Source organism: Nicotiana sylvestris, chromosome 2, assembly GCF_000393655.2.
Source record: "Nicotiana sylvestris chromosome 2, ASM39365v2, whole genome shotgun sequence".
Classification (NCBI taxonomy): Eukaryota; Viridiplantae; Streptophyta; class Magnoliopsida; order Solanales; family Solanaceae; genus Nicotiana; species Nicotiana sylvestris.
The window spans coordinates 161,313,428-161,329,885 of record NC_091058.1 but is presented as its reverse complement, the minus strand read 5'-3'; the positions used below and the strand labels follow the sequence as shown (position 1 = coordinate 161,329,885).

The following is a 16,458-nucleotide window of genomic DNA, read 5'->3' as shown; positions in this document are numbered from 1 at the left end:
TCCCCCAAAAGTGAAAACTGAGGCAGATGTTATAATGGTTCGGTGATGGTTTCACCTGAAATGTTCCAAAGTTGAAATTCAATCCAAGTTCTTTTTGCCCATATCCTTTTCAAGTCCTTCCGATCAATCGGCGAGAATGTTCAAAAATTGGAGGATACAGTCACTTGGATATGATACAACCAAATGAGAGCAATAAAATGAGAGAGTCTTGTTAGTGAGAACTCGTAAAGAAGAGAAATGAGAGAGGTCAACTTGTGAAAACCCTTAAAAGGCACCACAGATCGAAAAGAGGAGCCTCACAACTATTGACATCGACACAATCTTGGGTAAGGTTTCTCAGTTTTGAGGCAGAAGTTGTAATGAAATTTTGAGAGTCGAACGGTTCACAAATATCATGAATCCAGTCCAAAAGGCATGTCAAATTCATTGAAGTATGCATGTACTCCAGATAAGTCCTTCTTTTCTTTCTCTGAAAGGGATACCTCTTGTTTTAAAATCATTTTATAATGACCCTACTAGTCGTTTAAGCATTTGCATTTCCCTCGATGGTTTGAGAGCATGAGTAGCTTCGTATTATGTATTATGACTTGTGAGAATTGTCGGTTTTAGTTTTCAGATTATTCAGAATTAGTTTGGAAGAATGATTCTCAACTAGGAAACTTTAAGTTGAAAGTATTAGCAAAGTTTTACTTTTGAGTATTTGACCTCGGATCGGAGTTTTGATAGTTCTGTTAGGTATGGATGGTGATTTGGACTTGGGCATATGCCCGGATTTGCAATTAGATATTCCTAGAAGGTTTCGGCACTCATTGACGAAAGTTGGAAATTTGAAGGTTTGAAATATTTATAAGTTTGACCGTGAGTTGAATTCGATGTTATTGGGCTTGGATTGTTGTTTCGGGAGTTAGAATAGGTTCGATTTATCATTTGGAAGTTGTACGCAAAATTTGGGTTCATTCTGGATTAGTTAGGCTTGAATCGAACGCTTGGTTCGAAGTTTAAAGTTTATGAGCTTATGAGAATGATCTTGATCGATGATTCATGATTTTGGTGTTGTTATACGTGATTTGAGGCCTCAAGTAGGTCTGTATTATGTTATAGGACTTGTTGGTATATTCGGACGGAGTCCCGAGGGGCTGGGGTGAGTTTCGGGGTGGTTTTGGACTATTTCTAGGCCATTTTTAGTTGCTGGCTTATGCTACAGGGGTCTACATTGCGATCGCGTGGATTTGGTCGCGATGGAGAAGAGCAAAATAGGAAAAATGGAGTTGTGAATTGCGATCGCGGAAGCTTTCTCGTGATCGCATAGAAACAAAACTCTGTTGCACTAATCCAACTTTGAAATCTTATAACTTGCAATCTATAAGGAATTTAGAGATGATCCAATAAATAAAAGTTGTTGCCCTTTGTGTCTAGTTTTCAAAAAAATCAAACAGTTTGTCATTTGGAGTTTTGTACAAAAAGGTATGGCTAATAAACTACAAGCTGTCTGAGAAGGGTTGGGAAGGGTTAAAAGGAAGTTTGTTCATCGCGATCGCGGGGAAATGGTCGCAATCACATTGGGTAAAATTGTCTTGCAAAAATTTTATAATCGCGATCGCAAAGCTTACCCCTGGAACAGTGTATAAAGTAATCTATTTTGAAGGTTTCGGACATTTTTGCATATGTATAGTTATGGAGCTCGGATAGAGACGATATTTTGAAGCGACTTTTACCATATGGATTGGGGTAAGTGTTCTCCACTTATTTTTTATTATATTTCATGAATATACCTTTATTTTTGGCATTTGATTGAGGATTTCAAGAGAGAAATGGGGGGGGTTGTCTAAAGTTTCATAGAGCAAATTCTTTGGTTTTGAACATCGATTCGAAGTCGGATTTGAGTGAAACTAGTATGGTTGGACTCGTAATTGAATGGGTTGTCTGATTTTGTAAGTTTTCATCGGGTTTCGAGGCGCGGGTCCATATTTGACTTTTTGGTTAACTTTGGGATTTTGATCAAAGATTCAACCTTTATCATTTGGAATTATTTTCTTGGGTTTTATTTGATATATTTGATATGCTTTTGGCTAGTTTCGAGTCGTTCAGAGGTCGGTACGCGTGAGATGGTATTTTTGGAGCATTGTTTGGCTTGCTCGGTATTGGATTTAGCTTGTTCGAGGTAAATAACACTTCTAAACTTGGAGTTGTGTGTATGAACCCTGATTATACGTGTTATGTGATTTGTTTGGAGGTGACGCACATGCTAGGTGATGGGCGTGTAGGCGTGCACCGTAGTAATCGTGACTCAATCGATTCTGTTGAGTTGTGTAGTCAATTAACTTGTATTTTCCATGTGTTAGAGAAACTGAGCATTGACCCATGCTAGAAATCATGCTTAGGCATATGTTGGTATTATTGGGACCCACTGAGGTCATTTTTGTTGTTGAATTATATATTTAAATTGAATTTTCGTACTCAATCATATTTATTCATTTCATATTATATCTTAGTCTCTGTTGCTATTTATCGATACATCATATCATCATTTTTGGGCTAATTTCATGACATTGTGAGTCCGAGAGATTGGAGAGATTGATGGCTGAATGAGGCCGAGGGCCTGATTATGAGTGATATTTATGGGATCAGGCTGCACGCCGCAACATGTTTTATTGATTTATGCCTGGATCGTTCTTATTATAGAGCTTGGGTTATAGGAGCCCATCCGGAGTCTGTACACCCCCAACAAGTACAGTTGGCATTTATATTGAGGGATGGATCTTTCCTGGTCACAGATCTTGCCCGAATCATTTATGTTGGGGATGGATTTTCTTTGGGTTGGATCGGCCTTATACAATACTGAGTGACTGGCTTTCAGTTGATATATATATTTGGGATGGATCTTCCCTAGTCTGGATTGGCCATATACAGTACTGAGCATGAGGTTTTATTTATGTTTGGTGTGGTTGGATCTGCCATGTACAATGCTGAGCATCGAGCGTGATGAGTGAGAGAGTGAGACCATGAGATTGAGTACTCTGAGAGGGTGAGTACATGATTTCATCACTGAGATGCATTACATTTGGCACGTGTATTTTAGATACGGGCAGAGAGATGTATTTCCTCACACTACCCGATTTTGGTGACATTCATGATTTCACCTGCATAGTGACATGTAGGCATAGAGATGTATTTTTCCCAGGCAATCTGAAAAATAAAACATCTTATTTATTGTTGAAAACTTTGGGAAAATCACAGTTTTACAAACTTACTTATATTTTTGTGATTTCGGTAAAAGATTTAGGTTTTCACTGATATACTTGAAAAGCATGCCCATTATCCGGAACTGTGAAAGAGTTGAGCATTTTATCTCTGAGTTACTTCTTTTAGCATTGTTATTATGCTATGAACTGTTGTTGGCTATTGGTGTTGGACTCCGACCTATGTTTCAGCTCGTCACTACTTTCAATCTAATGTTAGGTTTGTTACTTATTGAGTACATGGGGTCGGTTTTACTCATACTACACTTCTGCACCTTGCATGCATATTTTGGATATTGATGTTGTTGTGTATGATGGAAGCTAGCATTGAAGAGGCACCAAGCTAGTATTCAAGAATGATTTACAGGACTTTTGTTTGCCACAAGCTGGTATTCAAGAGGCACCCAGCCTCCCGACTGGCCATAGTGGCTGATGTTTTGAAGTCGAAAACTCTCGAGAAAGAAAATCAAATTGAAGTGCCTACAAGGGCAAAATGAAGTTCAAAAGGTTAGGTCCCACGCAACTAACCATCTTGCGAAGTTTGAAAAACCAAAGTTTCCCCAATGCTCCGAAGTTAAAATTAGACAAAAAAAGTCAAATGCCCATAAAGGACAAAATAAAGTTGAAAAGGTTAAGCCCCACGCGACCAACCATCATGGTAGAGTTTCGGAAAAGCCAAAGGTTCTCTGGGGCCAGAAATGCAATCGATATCCAGGAAACAACCAGTTGTTATTGAAATCATCATCAAAGAAGTCGTCTACGATCAAGTGACTGAAACACTCAAGACCGCAGAACAAACCACCATTTCTAACTGACAAATTGTTCTTTGTTTGAAAAAATAAGAAACAGGTGCAATCAGAAGAAAACTTGAAAGAAGTAGGTGCAACCAAAAGGAAATCGCGCGGAGACTAGAATAGCTCTACAGTAGCAACAACTCCAAAAGGGAAGTCTTCTCCAAATTATTTCTCGTATTTTACTCATTATCTTAATAAAAAGAAAAAAGAAAATAAAGAAAGTTCAAAACCATGGTAGTATAGGTTACACCAATCCCTAGCTACATTTTCCAACATAGGTTCTCCACTCCCTAGTTGACATTTATTTTAGACATAGGGTTTATACTCCCTAGTCTCCTTTTCTCCAACATAGGGTCTCGACTCCCTAGTTGATGTTATTTTAGACATATAGTCTTCACTCCCTAGTATACTTTCCAACATAGGGTCTTCACTCCCTAATTGATGTTATTTTAGACATAGGGTCACCACTCCCTATTCTCCTTTCCAACGTAGGGTCTCCACTTCTTAGTTGATGTTATTTTAGACATAGGGTCTTCACTCCCTAGTTGATATTATTTGACATTGGGTCTTCACTCCCTAGTCTCCTTTTCCAACATAGCGTCTCCACTCCCTAGTTGATATTATTTTAGACAAAGGGTCTCCATTCCCTAATTTTCTTTTCCAACATAGGATCGCAACTCCCCAGTTGATGTTATTTTAGACATAGAGTCTCCACTCCTTAGTCTTCTTTTCCAACATAGGATCTTCACTCCCTAGTTGATATTATTTTAGACATGGAGTTTCCACTCCTTAGTCTTCTTTTCTAACATAGGGTCTCCACTCCCTAGTTGCTTTTATTTTACACATAGGGTCACCACTCCCTAGTCTCTTTTCCAATATAGGGTCTCCACTTCCTAGTTAATGTTATTTTAGACATATGGTCACCACTCCCTAGTTTCCTTACCAGTATAAGGTACACCAATCCCTAGCTGCATTTTCCAATATAGGGTCACCACTCCATAGTTGGTCAAATCTTAAATGTGAGGTACACAATTCCATCATATCATTGCTAATATAGGGAACACCATTCCCTAGCCGCACTCTCCCAACATAAGGTACATGATCCTTAGTTGAGCCACCATTTAGGCAATCAAGGTACACCAATCCCGACCTTTTATTGCTTGCAATAATGAAGTAGTATAGAGTGTTGTTACAAATAACTCACAAAATTTTTCTAGTGAAAACTGGTGCAGAAAATTCCGTTCATTTGTTTGGTTTGATATCTGAGAAGGTTTTATCTTAAGGCACTAGGTTCGAGATGATCAAAAAAAGTAGTCTCAACCAGAATAAAGAAAAGTGTGGGAAAAGAAGTGAGTCTAAAATGAAGAAGTGTTTGAAAAGATGTGAAACTGCTCACGACATGATTGAAGTCACGAACATTTGCAGTTCTTGTTCTTATCAGAAGAAGCCATAGAAGAATGGACTAGCACCTGCAGCTAGCAAGCATCAAGATTCAGATTAAAGTTTGCGTGAAGAACCAGCCAAGATTCAAGATCAAGCTTCCAAAGACTTATAGATAGGAATCTTGTAATTCATAGCTGATAAGCTTGTTTAGTTTCTTTTGATTTTGATGTAATAATAGGATCACATACCGGAGCCTCGACGGAATCTCACTCGACTCTGCAACTCACCATTCCTTTACTCTCTTTGAACTACACGCAACTTGATTCCTTTATAATCCGGGATATATAGACCGTCCAAAATCAGGACTCGGTTGTACTCTTTTCTCTTTTCTTTATTTCTTCTTCCTTTTGAATAATGATTTGGTCAAAAATCAGTCACATAGCTCACCTTCTTTGCCTGAAAACTCTTCATGTTTCCCAGCAAAGAGGGGCATGATGTGAGCACTTAATTTTTTACCATTTTTCGTATTTAAATAATTTTTAAGTTTAATCTCGATATTTTTTGTTTCACCTTTTTATAGGTTTTACTTAAGAAAAATGAAAATGATTAAAAAGAGTCACGTTTTTAGATATTAGTTGTGTTTCATTTGCAAAAACAAAATCACAAAAATATATTTTCGTGATTTTGTTTTTGCAAATGAAACACAACTAATATCTAAAAACGTGACTCTTTTTAATCATTTTCATTTTTCTTAAGTAAAACCTATAAAAAGGTGAAACAAAAAATATCGAGATTAAACTTAAAAATTATTTAAATACGAAAAATGGTAAAAAATTAAGTGCTCACATAGCTCACCTTCTTTGCCTGAAAACTCTTCATGTTTCCCAGCAAAGAGGGGCATGATGTGAGCACTTAATTTTTTACCATTTTTCGTATTTAAATAATTTTTAAGTTTAATCTCGATATTTTTTGTTTCACCTTTTTATAGGTTTTACTTAAGAAAAATGAAAATGATTAAAAAGAGTCACGTTTTTAGATATTAGTTGTGTTTCATTTGCAAAAACAAAATCACAAAAATATATTTTCGTTCTAATTTTAGTAAGGAGTGGTATTTTTATCTTTATCTATTCTTCATACACTTGAAAAAAAAAAGATGAAATAACAAAAATTATGAAGGGTAGACAAGCAAATCCACGTCACCTCACCACAAAGGAATAAAGCTTGTTACCAAACTTTAATTCAAAAGCTTCTTCCACCATTTTTGTAGCCACAGTACTAGTTTTACTATTCATCCATTCACACTTTTTTCTCTTTGGTCTTTATTCCAAAAATAAAAGTTGTACTCAAATATTTTCACTTACTCACATATATTAAGAAAGGCCACACATTCTTCTTGGATTCTCCCACGTCACAGTAAAATTTTAATCTCTATCCAATTTCACACACTCCTCACATGATCAAGCATTACTTGCTCCCTAATTTACCTCATCACCTAATATATAACACATATCAGAAGCCTAGAAACAAAGAAAAAAGAGAAAACGATCTGTAAAAGAGTACTAGGAGAGTCAATAAAAGAATAGAAGCTGCGCAACAGTCCCTTTTTTCCCCAAAAAAATTATAGTAGATGTCACCATTTTTATAGCCATGCAAAGCTCCCATTTCTTCACCAAAAACCCAGCTGCAAAAATCACCTAAAACCATCACTGTCCAGCCCTCAAACCCGGCAAATAATAGCCCAAAAACCAGCTCAAATCCCTCACCAAAACACAGCAAAGAAGTTTGAAAAATCAATTTCTAACATCACTAAAAGAGGTACAACTTAAGCTCCATTTTCAACCCATTAACGCCAAGTTTTAACCACTAAAAACGAGCAGAAATAACCCTGAAATCTAGCTCGAAAACAACCCCCAAAATACCCCAAAACGTCAACCAAACCAGCCCCAAAAACCTTTCGCAAGACAACTCCAAAGAGCAGCAAAACCAGCTACGAAAATTGCTGAAAACCAGTCCGAAAACCCCCAAAAAATCCCTCAAAAACAGCTCTATTTCCCAGCGAAAATCAGAGACAAAACCGGCTACAAAACAGCCCCAAACATTGGTTAAAATCTCCAGCAAAAATAGTCATGTAAAGCACCATGTTCTTCACCCAAAACCAGATCTAAAACACCTCTAGATCACCAAAATATGCAGCTAAAAACCAGCCCTGAAACCAGCTAAAAAATAGTCATGAAATCACTCTAAACCTCCATTTTTCCTCCGTTAAACCACCACGAAAGTTGTCGTCCTTCATCCAAAACCAGTAACTCGTTCCTACTCCGTCAATCATTGTAAAAGAGCCGAGTTAGAGTCAGGTTAGTCGAGATTCATTGAGGTTTCCCGGCAAGGTTCGTTGTTTCATGTCGAGCTCTCCATTTTGTCATTTGATTTCCTGAACTTTGGTTTGGAGTTTTCTTCAAATATAAGGTCCCTTTACCTTCTTAATATACTTCTTAGTTCCATGGTATTTTCTGCAATTTTATTTGCCTTTATGAAAGTTAGATGATACTCTGGTTAATACGTGATTACTTGCCTAAATCATGAATCCGCTTGAGAATATCTATATGGTTGATGTATATTTTAGCTTTATGAATTTGGAATCCATGTGTAACCAACTGAAATGTGTTAAGGAGAAAATGAATAACGTTTGCTAAGAGAGATTGGAAAGTAAGGTTTGGAACCACGGAAAAGGATTTGGGACTTTGGATTGATGATTGGAAGGGGGTCTTCGCATTTGCTATCATTTTGTCGCATTTGCGATCATTTTGTCGCATTTGCGACTTCTGTGGCTCTAAGGCAGGGTTCACAATTGTAATTCTTGTCTTGCATTTGTGGCATTCGCAATTGTGAACATGACTTCGCAATTGCGACACCTGCAGCTGGGTAAAAGAGGGGGGAAATAGGACTTAGCTCATTTCACACCATTTCTCAACCCCTAAACACCCTAGAGGCAATTTTTCAAGAGGCTTTTCTTCCCAAATTCATTGTTAAGTGACTTTATTCATTTTCTTTCAATTACCCGTTACATTTTATGAGATTTCAACATCAAATTTAGGATTTTCATAGTAGAAATTAGAAATTTGGGTAAATTTTAGGATTTTTGTAAAATTGAAATTTAGACCTCGCATTGAGGTCGAATTTCGAAACAAATCACATAACCAGGATCGGGGGTAAATGAGTGATTGGGTTTGGGTCCGAATCTCGGGTTTTGACCAAGCAAGCCCGGAGTTGACTTTTATTGATTTTTTAAAAAATAATCAAAATTGAACTTCTTTTATTTGTGGGTAGTTTCTAAAGCTTATTTGAATAATTTGGTCCATAATTTGCTATATTTGGTTGGTTTAGAGACTTGTTCAAAAGGCAAGGTTGTGGTTGATTGATTACTGAGTTGCAGAGTGAGATAAGTATTGGGTTTAACCTTGATTTCAGATAAATAGGAACCCTTGAACTACATGTTATGTGAATTACATGGAAAACGACGTATATGTATGGTGATGAATATATATACGCCATTATTATACTTTCTTCCATGTTTTCGTTACTTCATGATATATCTTGTTTCATACCTTAATTGCTACTTGCTTTATTGATTTCTATGTCATAATTGTTACATGTCATTTAGCTATTCTTGTATTAAACTGTCTATTCCTTCCATGATTCCATGCTTATTTGCTAATTGTTTTACTTGCATATTTAATTGTCATGTCTTACTTGCCTTATAGTTTTGTTGTTTTTGATGTCTTTTATATATGGTTTCACTTGTATGAGTTGTCTAACTGATAGATACCGATGAGTTGGTAAGGTCAAGTCATTCGAGTTGTTAAAGATTCTTTGATTATTATGTGATTCTTCATTGCTTCGTACATTTACTCTCTTGATGTATAAATTCATATAAATTTTGGTTATTGAATTACTATTATTGATTAAGATTGCTTGGGGAGCTGGTTACACGCCGCAACGGAAATTGAAAGGAAATGAATTGACATGGAACAATAAGGACGAATTTTGATAATGATAAATGATGACATGGTGGGATAGGGTTGCGCCACAATGGATTGTATATGTGGTATTTGGTATTGATAAATAATGATATGGTGGGATCGGGTTGCATGCCATAACGGTTTGTATATGTTGTACTTGTTGTTATTGTTGAGTTGGTCTCGCCATTTTTATATGAGATATGTTATTCTAGGCTTTCTAATAATGAGGTTGAGTTCAATTTCATGAGTTAATTGCTTTACTTCCACTTCCTGCTTCTTTTCTTGTATATTTATTATTACTGTGTACGGGTTATTGTAAGTGGCCCGCTTAGCCTCGTCACTACTTCGTCAAGGTTAGGCTCGGTTCATATAGAGTACATGGAGTCAGTTGTACTCATAATATACTCTGCGCTTCTTGTGCAGATATCGGAGATGGTCCTAGCGGCGCTCAATAGCTTTTGGCTCGGATTTAGTCGCTGATGGAGACTTGAGGTATAGCTGCACAGCGTCCGCAACCCTGAAGTCCCCTTCCCTACTATCTTTACTATTTTATTGAGTTTCAAAATAATGTATTTTATTCGGATCTTATATATAGCACTCTAGATGTTCATGACTCGTGACTCCAGGTTCTAGGTTACGTTTAGACTTTGTTGATCGGCATTATTTTACTTTATTTCAGACATATATCGTTATCATTGTTAATATTTTATTTTCAATTGTTAAAATCAATTAATTTTCTATTTCACGTTGGCTTGCCTAGCAAGTATATATTAGGTGTCATCATGACCCCGAGGTTGGGATTCCGAGTCGTGATATTTTTACGCGAAAAACACCCGACTCAAAAGGTGAAAAATTATGACCTACTATCTAGTAAGATTTTCCCAAACACTTAACTATACTCTGAGCCAAAATATAGTTTACAAAACTCTTTCAAACCAAAGAATTAAACTCAAGCCCTTGTGGCAACAAAACTGGAGGATATTGCGACTACTTAAAGTTAACTCTAACTTGAACAAATAACTCAAGTACCTAATAAAATTTCTTCTAAATAAAGCTGAAAAGTACAACTTAAAATACCTACTACGCTTTGAACTAGAAATAAAGATAGACTCATAAAATTCTTTATGGAACTAGTTCGTGTAGTTTTAGGTTCACACACTCAAGTCTCTCAGGAATTGTTCACAAAATATCTTTCTATTTTACTCTCAATTATTGCTTTTACTTCTGCATGTGTGTGTCACCTTTAAAAGAGAACAATATTGATATTTATAGAGTTAATAGAATAAAAAGTAAATAGTAGTCTAATACTTTACTCCTCCTTGGTGGAAGAGTTCTAGTTAACTTCAACCTCCAATACTTTTTTTTATATCTTGGATTGAGTTCTCTTCAAGTAAGGAGACCTACTACTTATCATACATGCAATCTTTTCGTTCAAGGTTTATCATAAATAACCATTTATACTTACCATTTGCACGTGCATGCTTTTTGCTTGTTTTCATCTGTGACATGTGTATAGTATCCATGAACATGATTCATGTATGTGTTCCTTTGTCAAATAATCAAAACCTATAATGCTCAAGTCAATAATTTCTCCCTTTTTTATGATGACAAATTGTGTACTTTTCAAAAGCATAGAAACTGTTTCAACTTAGATCAACATCAAATAAAATTCACAAATCATCAAGGACCAGGTTTATTAAGTTATAAATATTATAGTCCGAAGTAAACGCACAACATATCTTCCCTCTTTTGGCATCATCGAAAAATTTCATAATTAAGTTAAGTAACCAGATTTCAATAGATATTACTCATGGTAACTAGGCTACTTCAAATGCAACCATGGATTCGAATTTCTCTTTCTTTAATCTAAAGATATTAGCCATATAAGAAATATTAATATCAAATACTTAGAGAAAAATAGTAACTTTCAGTGATAGATAATATCCTACCATAAAGAATAAGAAAAAATAAGCAACAAAGAACCATGAGCAAAAAATAAAAGAAAAATTCCACTTGGGTCTAAGAAAAAGACCGGTTACAACTGGGCTAGGAAGGGTTTAAGACTGGGAAGCACCAAGTTCTTAACATGAAGCATCTTCACTATATCTTGGAGTATGACATCATTTTTCTTCTTCTCTTTTACCAACTCAGATGTGAGAGAATCTCTCTTAGCTTCCACTTCAACCAACATTTTCTGCAGCCTCTCAATCTCAGCATCTTTCACTCTACTTTCCTGTCCAATGCCCTAACTCTGTTGTTCTTAGGTACCATCTTGGATGAACCAGGTTCTTTTGCAATAGTTTGGATTTGATAGTCACAATTAGTTAAAGTTTCGGCCCAAAGTAGTGCTTGCTATTACAAACATCCAATTTCCTAGAGGGGCCTTGAAAGGTGCAAGAACAATAGTTAGGATGAAATCATAGGGAATGGTGTGAGTCCTGGTGCCATAGAAAATTCCATGAAGGAGGCTGATCATAAATCTTGGCCAATTAATCTACTTCCCACTGTCCAGACATTCCATAAGGACAAGGTCCAAGAAGGTAGCTTGATGTCCCCTTTCCTTCCTATGAAGAACCACCTTATTCATAAATTCAAAAAACACTTAGTAAAAGGGCTTCATCTCACTTTTATACACAACTCTAGGCTGTTCTTCCAAATTATGGTTTGCAAACTTCCTTATGATAGCCAAAGAAGTGGGAAGATCATCTACACTAAGTGATTTAAGCTTTATATAATCATTATACCACCATAGCAGGTATACACAAAATCTGCCCAAACTTTTTATCATCAAAGGTTATCTTAGCCCCCTTGATTTCATTGGTGACCCTTCCTTCGTTCACCTCACAAGTCACAAAGAACTCAAAAATTTCAATCCTAGCCAATCTACCCTCAATATGAAGGACCATTTCCTTCCAGCCTTGCAACTCCAACTTCTCCAGTAGTTGAACCATCCCTTCTTCCTCTATATCATGAAGAAGTCTCCCCTTCAAAATGGTTCTCTTCTAAAACGTTACACTCTTGTCCTCCTCCTCGTCAGTCTCTTCTTCGTTATCTTCTTCCATAACTTGAACTTTCTTGCCCTTTCTAGCAGACCTGGTTCTTTTGGACATAGCTGAGCCTTCTTCATCGGCCTCCTTTTCTTGAGACTTTTTCTGAGAAATCTTTTCTCGAGACTTGGCACTAGGTGTGGGTACCTCCATATCCTCAACCTCATCTTTGTCCTGAAGAACCAGGTTCATCTCCTCAATTTGAACAGCTTCACTCGGCTCACCAACTTTCTTCTTTGCTCTTGTACTAGCCTTCTTGGCACCTTCAGCTAAGGCATTATTCAAATTTGCCTCACTTTGCTTCTTCTGGCTCCTTATAGTTTTTCCTTTTGTAGGAGAAATTGCTACAAGGATAAAAGAAGCAATCTTTCTCTTAGTGCCACCCGTACCCTTCCCAGGGGTTTTTTCCCTGGCAATCTTCTTCTTTTTGGGATTGAAACTGTCAGACACCTCCTGTAGCTGATTATGAAGGGGCTCTTGTCTAGAAGGAACAGGTTCATGGAACCATTTCTTCAACCTAACCAGCCCTTCTGTTGCAATTGTATTGTCTTATCCACCGCCTCTCTCCTATGTCTTCATCCCTAAATTTCCTTCTTCATCTACACATTCTTCACTCTGTAGTACCACTGCACATGTTTTCTCATCTAACCTAATATGAATGGGTGAATTAGATCCAGCCACTTGTGCTTCTTCCCTTCCTCCTCACAACAGTCTCAACAACCTTACTCTTTTTTCCATTTTTTCCTTCTTTTGAACACAAATATCAACATTCTCACCAACATTTTCTATTTTAACACCACCAACAGGCCCAACCAGCAAAAGCGAGTTTTATAATTTTCTGTAATTTCAGAGCCAAAAGTAGAAGAAGGAAACTCGGAAGTTACCAGTTCAGTTTCAGATGAAAATTGTTCATCCCCCTCAGTCACAAACTGAAAGGAATTTTCAGATATTTGGGGTTCATCTTCTTGAATGGCTTGTAATTTTTCATTTACTATCTTAGATTATTCTTTGTTCGTTACTGTTTTACACGCGAGCACTTTGACATAAAATTTATTGGGGGTTTGAGTAGTTGAAGGTATGAGTGAAAGTGGAGATGACTGATTTTCCATCGGGAAGAAGGGTTTGTGAGGGTTTTGGGATTTTCAGAGATGTTGACCATTCGATCAATTCAAGAACTTAAGAGATGTTTGATAGTATTTTAAGGTGTTGCACTTTATTCTTTCGAATTTGGTAAAGAAATATGGTAAGGATCAGATTAATTTAAAGAGGGAATTTGATAGAGTTTGAGTGTCCAACGGCATTTTTTGAACTTAAAAGTCTTCTGTCATTGGGAGTGTCAATCTAAAAAGACGTTAGACTCTTCCCAAAAATCTAGCAATTATGGCATGTGGCAATTAGGTTGGTGGGAACTGGTTCATTTGTAAATTCTGAGTTTTAAAGAGTTTTAGGTAAAGTGGGATACATTTCTTAGACCATGATTCTTTAGCAGTAATTTTAAATTATGCGGAGAATTGGATACATACATTCTAAGATGGATGAACCAGGTTCTTCACTTAAAGTTGTCTTATGTAGGACTGAATTTTCTGAGAAAATAAGAGTAATATCATTAGACATCAGTGAGATATTTTAAAATACGGCACGTGAGTATACTACTAAAAGTATGAGACCTAGCAATATCTAATCTAATTATTTGTAAAATTTATGAATCATCTAACCAGTCATTGAGGTAGATACGGTTTCTTTTAGGTGATCTTAATCATCACTAATTCTGCCATGTTCTTTTTAAATTATTTATTACTTAGTGCTTTAGTGAAGATGTCAGCAATTTGCTTATTAGTAGCACAAAATTTTACATTGATCAAGCCTTTCTCAAATTTATCCCTTAAAAAATACCTAACATCTATATACTTAGTTATTTTATGATGAACCGGGTTCTTGGTCATGTTGATTGCAATTGTATTATCACAAAATATAGTAATACAACCTACATCAATTTTAAAGTCCGTTAATTGTTTCTTATTCCACAATAATTGAGCACAACATAAGGCAGCAACCACATACTTAGCTTCAACAGTAGATAAATCCATAGAATTTTACTTTTTAGTGTCCCAAGATACAAGACATGAGCAAAGAAAATATTTCATACCCAAAAAAATATCCACAAGAAAACCTGCATAATCAGCATTAGCATATCCTACTAGATCAAAAGTACTATCTTTTGGATACTGTAGGCAAAGATCATGTGTGTCTTTTTAGTATCTCAAGATCCTTTTGACTGCATTCAAGCAAGACTCTTTTGAATTTTCCTGGAACCTAGCACAAAGTCCTGCACTGAAATAATGCCAGATCTACTAGCAGTGAGATATAAAGAGAATCAGTCATTCCCCTATACATTTTCTTATCAACCGATAAACCAGGTTCATCGTGATCCAATTTTATAGTTGTTGCAATAGGAGGGTCAATTTCTTGGAAATCTTCCATTTTAAATATTTTGGGCAACTCTTTGACATACTTTTGTTGATGGATCATAGTTCTATTTGAAGTTTGTTTAATTTATAAGCCTAAAAAGAAATTAAGCTCATCCACCATACCCATTTCAAATTCATTTCCGATTAGCTTAGCAAATTCCTTACTTAACCTATATTTGTTGCTCCAAAGATTATGTCATCAGCATATACTAAACAACCAAAAGATATTTACCTTTTTCTTTCAGGAATAAAATATTATCAATATTAACTCTTTTATAGTCATGCTCAAGAAAGAATTTTGATAATCTTTTATACCATACTCTTGGAGCCTACTTAAGCCCACAAAGTACCTTATCAAGATTGTACATATGCTCAAGACATTCCTTGTTTTCAAAACCAGGAGGTTGCTTGACAAACACTTCTTCCTTTGAATATCCACTGAGTGAAGGCACTCTTGACATACATCTGATGGAGAATGAATTCCATGGAAGCAATAAAGGCTATAAGGAATCTAATTATTTCCAATTTTACAACTGAAGCAAAAGTCTCATTATAGTCTATTCCCTTCTCTTGACCTTATCCTTGAACTACAATCTTGCCTTGTTCCTTGTAACCATTTCTTCTTCATCAAGTTTGTTTCTGAAGACTCATTTTGTACCAATCATTGTTTGTCCTTAGATCTTGGTATCAGATGTCAAACTCGACTTCTTTCAAATTGGTTGAGTTTATTTTGCATTGCATTCACCCAGTCTGCATCATACTAAGTCTCAAAAATATTTTTAGGTTCAATTAGTAATAGGAAAGCATCAAAAGAATAGAGATTCTTTAAAGAGGATCTGGTCTTAATTCCAAAGGTTGGATAAGTGATTATGTTCCCAATGGGATGAGAACTTTGATACTTCTATGATTTCACAATCAATTGGTTTTCTTTGGATATTCCTTCCTTGTTTTGTTGCCGAGGAACAGGTTCATGGACAGGTTCCTTCGAGGTTTGAAGATCATTTCCTCTCATATCATTTCTCCATGTCAGGTTGTCCTAGGTGGAAGAACATGGTTCATCACCTGTTCCTTCACGTGATACAGCTTCTGGATGGATTGTTATTTCAGCATTTAAATATCTTGTCAGCCTAATCTCTTCACCATCTCGTTCCTGCCTTTCAAAGAGAATCTTGGATTCATCAAAGACAAAATGCACACTCTTTTCTACACACATAGTTCTTTTATTGTATATTTATGGGCTTTACTATGTGAAGCATATCCCAAGAACACTCCCTCTTCACTTCTGGGATCAAACTTTCCTTGGACATTCTTTTCATTATAATGAACTTGGAAAGGTTGATCGGATGTTGACTTATGTGTAAACGATCTTAAATTTGAATTCCTATGATTTCGTTAGCTCTGTTAGGTGATTTTGAACTTTGGAGCACGTCAGGAATATGAATTGGAGGTCCGTGGTAGAATTAGGCTTGAATTAGCAAACGTTGGAATTTTGGTGATTTTGGCCGGTA

At 36.2% G+C, this 16,458-nt stretch overlaps 1 protein-coding gene and 1 long non-coding RNA gene across 2 annotated transcripts; one reads left to right on the top strand and one right to left on the bottom strand.

Annotated features, from left to right (window-relative positions):
* The first annotated feature begins 6,838 nt into the window (after positions 1 to 6,838).
* LOC138886541 (uncharacterized) lies at positions 6,839 to 10,151 on the top strand. Its single transcript, XR_011405519.1, has 2 exons — positions 6,839 to 7,803; positions 9,859 to 10,151. It is a non-coding gene; the product is annotated as an uncharacterized lncRNA (long non-coding RNA).
* Positions 10,152 to 12,437: 2,286 nt separating this feature from the next.
* LOC104247840 (uncharacterized) lies at positions 12,438 to 14,963 on the bottom strand. The gene is made up of 5 exons (XM_070166878.1): positions 14,826 to 14,963; positions 14,653 to 14,707; positions 14,006 to 14,065; positions 13,367 to 13,455; positions 12,438 to 12,941 (listed from the first exon to the last, which is right to left on the bottom strand). The coding sequence occupies exons 1-5, from the start codon at positions 14,961 to 14,963 to the stop codon at positions 12,438 to 12,440; spliced, it is 846 nt and encodes a 281-aa protein (XP_070022979.1).
* Between the last annotated feature and the right edge of the window lie 1,495 nt (positions 14,964 to 16,458).